General features: G+C 51.5%; 1 protein-coding gene across 8 annotated transcripts in view; it reads right to left on the minus strand.

Annotated features, from left to right (window-relative positions):
* Positions 1–1119: 1119 nt before the first annotated feature.
* The window catches only part of ACIN1 (apoptotic chromatin condensation inducer 1), a 46083-nt gene continuing 36779 nt past the window's right edge, over positions 1120–10423 (minus strand). For 4 of the 8 annotated variants that reach the window (XM_006144510.3, XM_006144512.3, XM_006144513.3 and 1 more), the window contains 10 exons: positions 6953–6995; positions 6176–6309; positions 5926–6078; positions 4939–5080; positions 4436–4581; positions 3495–3602; positions 3248–3355; positions 2703–3027; positions 2495–2595; positions 1457–1786 (listed from right to left, as the gene is read on the minus strand). In XM_006144510.3, the coding sequence (XP_006144572.1) occupies positions 1457–1786; positions 2495–2595; positions 2703–3027; positions 3248–3355; positions 3495–3602; positions 4436–4581; positions 4939–5080; positions 5926–6078; positions 6176–6309; positions 6953–6995 (1590 nt within the window). Of the gene's footprint in view, positions 1787–2494; positions 2596–2702; positions 3028–3247; positions 3356–3494; positions 3603–4435; positions 4582–4938; positions 5081–5925; positions 6079–6175; positions 6310–6952; positions 6996–10423 lie in introns of all 8 variants that reach the window. The other 4 variants (XM_014586283.2, XM_006144507.3, XM_006144509.3 and 1 more) reach the window with 4 other exon arrangements.

Consider the following 10423-nt stretch of genomic DNA (forward strand, 5'->3'; position numbering starts at 1 on the left):
GCTCCCGGGTCGGTCCGCAGCGACCGGCAGGGCACTCGGGAGGGCGGACGTCCAGGCCACAGCGCCAGGCCGTTTCCAAAGAGCTGGCGGGGAGGGTAGGGTGCACCCGGGGAGCGCGAAGCAGACAGCACACCCGGCACCGGAACGAAGGGCGAGAGTGCGGTGAGGCAGGGAATGAGGAGCCCACTGCAGAGACCCAGCTCCCCGCTCCCGGACTGGTTTCCGACTGGTGTGAAGCCCCAGCTGCAAGGCAGCAGTAGTTGGGAACCTGTGCAGAAGACGGTAGTGGGGCGGGCTGGCTGAAGTGCAGCTACGGATGGGAGGAGTCCAAGGAAGGGTCCAAGGAGTCCACGGCCGGGCCCAGGGAATGTATCAGGGACTCAGGGACGGAGGGACTACGTCGGCGGGAGGGCGGAGGTGGGGAGCAGAGTCTTCTCGGGGAAGCTCCGTTACAGGGGCCAACAGAGAAAGGGGCTGCCGCCCCCTGGTGGCAATTGTGGGAAGCACCTCGGAGGTAATGAGCAGGTGACCAAATGCCTACTCTTGCACAGGACCCGGAACTGGACCCTCCTAGCCCTGTTGGGGCGCAGCCACAGAATTAAGACGCTCCATTTGTCGGGGGCATCTTCCCCTCTACCCCCCAGTGAGAGCCATCCACAGCTTTGGGCTGGTCTAAGCCAAAGCGGGGATGGAAAACAGTGGGAAAGTCCCGCTCCAGGAAGCAGCAGCCAGCCTAAATGAGCCCAGGGGATGCAAGCAATGCCTCCCCCTTGGCCAGCCCTCCTCTCACTCAAGCCCTGCCCAACGAAACCACTCACACACTAGTTAAAACTAAGTCAGATTTTTATTTTTTTTCCATAGACCACATCATTTAATAATAAAAAAAATAAAAATAAAAATTGAACAAAAGGAAAAGGTGGATATAAAGTGGAACCGTCGGGCTCGGTAGGCAAGAGGCAAGGGCTGCAGGCCAGAAGACGGTGGGAACTGCAGGGGCCGCGGGACTCAGGAGGAGATGCTGATTCAGCTCATAGGTGACCCAGTCCTGGCCCCGGCTGTTCCCAAGAGGCTGTGAGTACCCAAGGGAGGTGGTAATCAGGAGACGGAGGGAAAATGAGAGGTTTGGGGCTCCTGGCTGTTCCCCACCTCTAGGCAACCTCCTCCTCCTTCCCTAACCTAGCTCTTCCCTCTCTCAGACTCCATGAGCAATGAGAGGGAAGAATGGGCTGAGAGTCCCAAGAGATAGGTTAAGGGGTGTGTGGGTGGGTGGGTAGAGGATGGCCACTGATCCATTTGGTATGTGGGGACAGGTGACAGCCATACTTCAGCACTGAGCAAATGGTTTCAAAGACTCTTGGTTCCAGGAAGATGGTGGAAGATTGTACCCATCCCACTGTGGCCTTTAACCCCCTGGGGTAGAGTGGCTGGTACCTGCAGCTCTCCTAGCAGTTCCCAGCTAACGGCGCCCACCCCGGTCCCGCACAGGTGTGCTCCGACTCCGGCTTCTGCTGTGGCGCTTGGTGTCTCTGCGATCTCTCTCCCTGCCTCGTTCTCGGTCCCTTTCCCTGTCTCGATCTCGGTCCCCCCTGTCACGCTCCCGTTCCCTCTCTCTCTCCCTGTCCCTCTCCCGGCTGTGCTCTCGACGTTTCTCTCGATCCAGCTGTCGTTTCTCTCGTTCTCGCTCAGCTTCCTTCTCCCGCTCCTTCTGCTCTTCTTCTTCTTGCTCCTTTCGCCGCTTCTCTCGCTCCTTGGCCCGTTCAGCCCGCTCTGCCTCTTTCTGAACTATCTGTAGTCAGGCGGGAAAGGCAAAGAGTAGGTGTCTCAGGCCTGCCAACCCTGGTCCTGCTTTGTCCACCATCTGTGCCAGAGCCTGTTCTCCTAACTCAGGGGCACTGTCAGCTTTGCTGCTAAGCAGAAGAGGGGGTGGGGATCAGCAAATGCACCCTGTCTTTCTGAGAGCACCGCTCTCCCGCCAAGGCTCCAACGCACACACACGACTGGTCCTGGCCCCACCCTGCCTGGTCCCTGGAATTTCCCTAGCTACTAGCATCCCAGATGTGAACAAATCTCTGTTCTCTTTAGGTGAATAGCGTAAGCCTAAAACTCTCCAAATCCTGTCACTAAAAAACTAAACTTCAAAGCAAAAATCCTAGAAATTAAAAAGCAGAGAGTTGCATAGGTTTATAAAACAGATTTCTTAGCTAACTAAAATTAAGTTCCAACACGCTTGGTTGGCACAGCCAGCTTCCCAGACACTACAAACCTCAATAAACCTCAGTTCCTGTCTTTGTGTCCTGTCACCTTGTGTCTGGTTTCTCTATGGCCTACTCACCAACTGTTTCTTAGCACTACCTCGCGCTGTGGTGCTTCTTATTTGTAGCTAACACCTGGGCCCACTCACTCGCAGTGGCAGGCATTGCCCCTTGGTACTACTGATTTCCAGCCTAGATGGGACCTTCAGCGAGGCAGGGACCCAAGGAAGGGGAGCACTCACCTGGCTGTCTGTCAGTGGGAGCCAATAGATGCAGGGGGCTGCCTTGGTCTTTCGGAAAAGGTCATCCAGCAGCTTGGCAGGTGGCTCCTCCTGGGCTTTCTCTGAGGTGGGAAAAGTGGATTAGACCTGGTACTTATGACCCTGTCTAGTCCCATTTGGGTCCCTTTCCCACCCACTAGTGAGTACGTGTGCCTTGACAGCTAGGTACCTTTCTTCTCACTCTTCTTTTCTTTAGACTTCGCACGTTCCTTGCGGCGGCGGTCACGGGACCGTGATCGGGAACGGGGCCCTTCTCGAACTTTGTCCCGATCCCATTCACGCTCTGATCGGGTCCGCTCCCGCCGCTCCATTTCCCGTTCCCGCTCTGCCCACTGTTCCCGCACTGCCCGCTCCTGCTCCCGCTGCTCTGCCCGGGGGTGCTGTGGTGGCTGGACTGGGGGTGGGGGTGGGGCGTGCAGGGGCCGTGGTACCCCCTGCTCCTCTGTCTTAGTTTCAGAGGGACGGTCCACCAAGAGGCCCCGGTGATAATCCAGCTGTGGGCAGAGGAGGGACAAGGAGTCAGGATGGAGATGACATTGACACCCACTGAAGGAGCCCAGGTACCAGGGGTACAGGCATTTTGAAGGAACCAAAGGTGGAGGGAGAAGAGGGAAGAACAGAATCTCAATGAACACAAGTCTGGCCAGGATCTCGGCTGGAATCTACAGATAACCACCTCCCTTTTCTGTCCCTTCCTTCCCCTAGGTTTCTTACCTCATCTTGCTCAGCGTAGTCAGCGCAAAGGAATTTGGGATTGGACTGGGGCCATTTGACCCCATGCAGAGCTGTGCGAGTGGCAACAGCTTCCTCTACTGTTGAGTACTGGCAGAGGAAGGGAGAAGACAGAAGGTCATGGTATGCCTTCAATTCTTCCCACTTGCCACAATGCCCTTAAACCTGCCCCACTGGTCACAAAATGAAATATATGCCACAACCTACGGAATCTGCTTTTTCCTCTCACCGTTACAAAGCAATGAGATTTGATCTTGTCAATCCAGAAGGCCTCTTCTACTAATGTTCCCGTACGCCCCAACAATTCCTTCAATTGCCCTAAAGTGAAGGGACGGACCTGCCAATAAAAGCAGATTTTCAGAGTCTTAAAAATGCAAGACCACCACCCCTATATGCAGTCTTAAGATTTCTGAAGCTAGCACAGCAATATAAAACAGACTCCTGTAGAGCTGGAAACGACATGGTTACTATAGTCCTCCAGCTGGACACCCAAGATCCCAGGGAGCTAGAGGACTGGGAAAGAGGGCTGTGGTGGGTTGAGACACTATCCAGGATACCTTTTTTTATTTGCTAGAGGGTGCATGTGCTCACCAGAGATAGACAGAGGGACAGGAGAAAGCATACTCCATGGGGAATGGCCATAACACAATCCCTTCTCACCTTTCTCTCCTTTTGGGATTTTGGGCATACATGCCAGGTGCATCTCAAGCCAATGGGTCTGCGACTTGAACTTCATGGTTAGCCATGTGGAATCTAGCTGCCTCATGGCCAATGGGCCATGAAGCCAACCTGGGGGTGCCTTCTTTCTCTCCCTAGCACCCACCGCCACCACCTGTGTATGCACACATCTGCTATCGTTAAAGATAAATACAAAAGATTTCATAAGCTACAGGCACAGGAGTATAGTTCCAAGGTCCGGGTGAAGGCAGAGAAGCCTGGACACCTGCAGCACGAGTGAGAGGAGTGGTAGCGCTAACTGGCACACTGCGTGCAGGGTTCTCTAAACCCTCCCAACAACCCTGTGGGGCCATAGTTTGTTCTCTCCATTTTTCAGATGAGGAAATAAGGAACTCAAAGTCAGATGGAGAAGCTGAACCCAGGAAGCACAAATCCAAAACTCTTAATTCTTAACCACTGAACAAGTGTGGAATCTGAGAAACAAGGACTTACCAAATTGGAGATATGGACGATGTTACTGATCTTGCCCCGGGGAGGGGAGGGCACCTGGGCAGTTCTGACAGGGTCATCAATTGTAATGGAAACTCCAGTCTTCTGCTGGCTAATAGAACGCCGGGTTAAGGTATCTCCTAAAGTCACTGGCAAAGAGAGCACAAGAGCAACTTTTGGCAGGGGCACTGCTGGCTCTTTCACCTCCAACATGACTCCTACGGTTTCCTTCCTTTTACTCCCTACCAAGCGGCCACTCTTCTATCCAAATGTGCTGAGCAACTATAATGTGCAAGGTACCGTGCCAGGCTAACCTCATGGTCACGGTGGAGAGTCAAACATTAAACAGATTCAACCCAGCCCACAAAGTAGCTTAACTTCTAGGAGCAGGAGATGACAAGCTATAGGAAAATATAGTAACACAACAAACAGTAAATGTCTGACTAGGTTCACATGAAGTGATCTGGGAATTCGGCATCACAGTCCGCCTACAACGTGTTACGCACCTTTCTTCACTTCGTGCTCCACAGGTGGGGGTAAGGCCACCTCTACTGACACCTGGGGAGGCACGGGGGGTTCTGCTTCAGGCTCCTTCTCTTCTTCCTCTTCTTCTCTCTGCCCATTCTCCTGTCCCTCTGCGGGTACTACCTAAAAAGACATCAGATAACAGAGGGAGTCTGTTAAAACACCAAACTGCATATTCTTTTAAAATTTTTTTTACTTTTTTTTTTTTTGAGAGGTTTTTGCTATAGGGCGCGTGCGCTCGCCAGCCAGACAGAGAGAGACAGAGAGAGAGAAAGCGAGAAATCACCCCCCTGGGGGGATGGTCACGCCGCAATCCCTTCTCCTCCATTCTCCTCTCGGGATCTTGGGCACGCACGCACACGCGCCTGGCGTGAGTTTTAAGCCACTGGGTCTGGGACATGAACCGTGGTCGACTACGTGGGAGTCCAGCGACATAGCCATTACGCTAACTGCTGGTTCCCCAAACTGCATATTCTTTTCAGCCTCTACTTCCCTGCTGAGAGCAGTAGACTCAACCTAGCAGATTCCTTCCACTGTGGGGCTGGGGAGCAGGGGGGCATTTCATTACTTAGTTTACTCTCAACAGATTCTAGGATTGCTAGAATCCTAGAATCTTTTGCCTTCAGAAAAACTAAGGCAAGAGTTGGAAAAATTTTTCTGTACGGGGCGACAGTAAGTATTTTAGGATTGGCAATCATAAGCACTGTTACAACTCAACTCCGCTGTTGCAGTGCACAGGCAGCCATAGACAGGAGGACGCGAACCCGTGGGCTGTGTTCCCTAATGCCTTATTTACAACAGGCAGCCAGCCAGATTTGGTATTCTGACCCCTCAAAGTGCCAATCTACCTGACCCTCGGCACAGATGGGAGAGTTCGCTTCTAGGACTCTCCCTGAGTTCCTCAAGTTGCCTGCTCGGTCTATATCCACTGCTCCCTCCTTCCTGATGCTAGGATGAAGGATTCTTACCTGAGTGACTGTCCGGCATATTTTCAGCCCCTTGTCATGGGTCCCATCATCACCATTACGCTCCGTTTCATCCTCAGAGATGCGGGAGTCGTCAGCATGAAGATCCACAATAGCCTCCTGCCCCGCCAGGGGTTTGATGTCGGGGATGAGGCTCTGGGACACAGATACCCCCCACCCCGTTACACTGGGCCCGTGTCTACTCCCACCTGAATGTGTCTCATCCTCCCTTCCCTGGCTCCTCCTGCCTCACCTTCAGTGATTCAGTGGTGATACTGATGGAGGGTTTCTTCTGTGTGGTGGCTGTGCTGGCTCCCCAGCGGCGCTTCCGACCAGGCTGGCCCCCCTCTGTGTCACTGTTTCCAGCTGGCACCCCCTTGGTAGCTGCTGTCCCCAAGAAATAGGACCCAACAATTAGATGGTCTCATGCCCTCTACTGGTCCACACTGTAATAATACCACAGGTTGCCTTCGGCTGGAGTTTAAGATGTTGTAACTTAAGGAAATCATATTTGGGAACAAGGATCGGTCATGTGGGAATCTAGCTGCCTTAACCACCAAGCCACCTGCTGGCCCTCAGACTGATATTTAAAGTCATCAATATCCATTATATTTTTGTCACCTCTAAAGGTCCTTACTGAGGAAATGCTAAAAAAAAGTTACTATCTGCAGCGCAGGGCACTTTAACTTCCTTAGAAGATCTCTTAATTACACACTGGTGAACATCATATAGGAGTCCTTCAAACTTATTTCTGGTTCTCAGGGTTCAGAAATCTAAAAGAATAAATGCCTTTAAGACTAGAGGTACTGCATAGTGTATCTAATTAAAATGTCACTGGGGAAGTAATGACAGGAATTGTCTAAAGTTTTGAATTTCAAGATATGCCAAGAAGATACTCATCTGCTGGGCAGAGGGAGCAGTGTGAGGGGTTAACCCAGAAATGCCACTCAGAGAATGGGAAGCTGCTTCTCATGAGCATTCATTTTCTGGGTACTCCTGACCTTTATCAGGGATTCGGGGCTAGACTTACAGACAACGGAGATCTTCCTCTTGAATGATTTGGGCAGCGAACTCTGTATGGAGAAGAAAAGGGGAAAAAAAGAGAAAGAGAGACACCCCACAGAGAGGGGGGAAAGAGGTTAGATGGAGCAGTCTTAGCACAGGCTCCAAAGACAGAGAGAGAGAGAGAGAGAGAGAGAGAAAAAGAGAGAAAGAGAGACACAGACACAGAGACAGACAGAGACCAAAACAGAAGCGGCAAACGGCAAAAACGAAGCAGAATCAATGCAAGTTAGAGAAAAAAATAAAACCAAACATCACAGCAGGGAAAAGTTGTCTAGACCAAACCACACTGGTGTATTAGCTTAACCAGAAATAAGCTTAGAGAGGAATTCAGAAGCCTCCCAGCCCCTTAGAGATGTTGGTCTTGCCCTCTTCTATCTCCATGGGTAGGGAGGACACCAAGCCCAACCGAGACTAGAAATGGATCACCTCGACCTCCCAGGCTTTCCTTGCCAACTCAAGGAAAAGTGAAAATCAACTTTGGGATGCCAATTTTAACAAGGAGACCACCCTCCTTTTCTCAATGCCAAGAGCTGATGTCCACTGACAATAGTTTAAACATGTCTGGACAGCAGATTGCTAAGACTGCCCAGACACCCCCACCCAAGCCGTGGTTAAAAGGGCAGCACCTATTTGAGAGGAGGCCTTGAGCTGAGTGCCAAGAATTTAAAAGTGTCTTTAGTAAAGGAGGGCCTTTATGAGGGGCAGACTGTCCCACGGAAACGCTCAAACTTTCTGATCACCATGTGTCGCTCTAGCAGAGCCTTAGTTTCCTCTCCAAACAGGGCTCAACCTTAGGGGATCTGTCAAGGACCAGAAGATAGCTCTGGGACAAGCTTCTGCCCAACCACTCAGTGAGTGGAGAAAGACTATGGACAGAGCAAAAAGAGTGAGAGTGACAAAGGGGAACAGAGAATTTTTAGGTTTAGGTGCTTATTTCTGGAAAAACTAAGACCACCCTACCACCCTTCTAAAGGATAGGGTAGAACTCTCTTGATGAAATCCCCCTTTCCCATCCACCCCCCCAGCCCCGTTTGTGTCGTCTAACCAAGTCTCCTTGGTCTCTGTTAAGGGCCAGCCTGACCCCTAGCTGGGCCGCTCTCGATGGGTAAGTTAGTGAGAAAAAAAAAGGGTCTTAATTAAAACAGGAAAAACATGAACAAAATAAATAAATAAATCCAATAAAGAAATCAGAAAAATAAGAGAAAGAAAAAAATTAAAATAAAAGATTAAAAAAAAAAAAAAAGAGGAGGAGGAGGAGAAAATAAAGAAGAAAATAAACTAGGAATATGACAAATGTTCCAGGTACCATCTCACACCTGGGATCTTCAGTTCAGCCAATCGCACCTCACTGTGTACTGTATCTAGTCAACCGCCGGTCCAATCAGAATGAGCCCTCCCTGCTAGGCGCTGTGCAATTGGTGGGGGGTTGGGTTGGCAAAAAAGGTGGGCGCTCGGCGTGGTAGTCAGCACGGCACTGCCAGAGTCCTCCCAGGGGCGCAGGGGGGGCGGGAGGGAAACGTGTGGGGGGACACTGCCCAGTTTCCATGATGTCAAGACAGTTCACTGGTGGTGGCCAGGCTCAGCGAGGGGTAGAGGGGAAAAGGGGGCAGAGACATCAGTTCTGGCCCTGTAGGGGCATCATCTTGCAGTCCCTGATGAGACGGCCTGTAAGCAGCAGGGATCGTAAGTGAGAGGCAGGCAGGACCCTATGTCCACCAGTGGCAAGCTGCAGCAATACCACCACCCGATACTTGGAATCCAGGTGATGACGCCAGAGTCCCTTTCTCCTCTGCCTGTAACTGGGGAAGGGGTCCTCTCACCGAGTGGGATCATGGAGCCTCTGATGAAGGTAGCCTGGGGACAGTAGTAGGTGAATATCCCCAGGACCTGGCACACATTCAGCAGCAAGGTCACAACACTTTTCTTCTGAGAGTTGTGGGTGGCATCTCCTCAGGGACTCCAGCTGAGATAGTGGTTCCAGTCAGGTGGATGAATGGGCCCCTGCCTCCAGGAATGGAGGAGAAGTTGGAGCAAACAACATGCTGCCCTTCACCATGGACAACAGGGACCAAAGGAAAGTCCATTCTGATGAGCAAGTGGTGATACATGGGCTGGGCTGTCATCAGCATTAAATCCCTGAGGCACAGACCCTAGACTTCTCTGCAGGGTTCCTAGTCGTCACAGCTTAAGCCGAGGGCCTCTCTCAGTATTTTACAGCATGGCACTGTGATCACAAATTGACTCTTTAGGAGGTCTTGGTGCTCTAGATGGGGCTCCCAACAGTCTGTAGCAAACAAAGGCAACCCACAGTCCTCAAAAGGTCAAGGGCATGTGGGCAGGCGCCCCAGCACTGGCACAAGCTCTTCTCGAGGTGTCCCAAGTAGGGAGATGATGCAAGTCCACCCCTTTCCAAATGCTTTTTGCTTTTTCAATACAAGTCTTTCCAGAACAGTGCTCTTCTTGGCCCCCTGATGTAAGCAAGACAGGGAGGCAAAAGGGGGCCCATCACAGGAGCCCACATACATGCCCCCCTCTGGCCAAGACACCTGGATAGCAGACTCGGCTCTGATTGGGCAGCTCAGTAGCAGCGGGTGGGTCCAGAGGAAGAGGCGGCATCAGCGATTGGCCAGTTGGGCAGGGTTATATTTTACGGGCGGATTACCGTACATGAGGTACTTGGACAAAGTTTTACGGGGAAGAAGGACCTTGTAATAAATAATATTCTGCACATCAAATCACTTTCACCGGCCCCCACCCCCGCAACACACACCAGAGAAAGGCTACACACACAACAATCCCTCCTCCCACTCTATTACCCCACTCTCTAACCCGGCTAATTTCTTCTCTAGTACTTTAAGAGCCAAGAAGACTTCGCTGGCTCTGGTGGGGGGAGCCCCCTGAATTGGGTGCAGGACACAAAATAATATATTGCCAAAATAGGGGTAGAGGGGTCATAAATATGAACAAGGGACCTTCTGGATCACCCACGTGCTGGCTTCTAAGAAGCTACTCATCTCTTTAATGAGACCACTGGGGGGCAGATGAGGAACAGAAATTCCTCAGCATTGCTGGTCTAGGGAGAATCAGGAAAGCCCACTAGATGGCGCTGAGCTCCATCAGGCTTTCAAAAAGGAGGGAAAGCTAAAGGAGTTACCACAGGGAGAAGCTCGAGATAGCACAGGAAAAGCTGAGCCTGGGTCTTAGGTGAAGGGCTATTAAGGGGCTTCCCATTTAGTTTCAAACTTCTAGGAGGAGCCTGGATTGCACTACTTCCCCAACAAGGAAAGGAGAACAAATGAGCCCTGTTCCCATCACAAGGGGGTCTCCCTTGCTAAACCAGCGAATTCTCCCTTGGCCCAACCCTGATCCAAGTCCCTGCCTCATCCCTTAAGTTGTCCCACTGCATAAGAGGGTTCACCAGAGGGGTCTACTCTTT

This window comes from Tupaia chinensis, unplaced genomic scaffold (assembly GCF_000334495.1).
Source record: "Tupaia chinensis unplaced genomic scaffold, TupChi_1.0 Scaffold000126_2, whole genome shotgun sequence".
NCBI classification, from domain to species: Eukaryota; Metazoa; Chordata; class Mammalia; order Scandentia; family Tupaiidae; genus Tupaia; species Tupaia belangeri.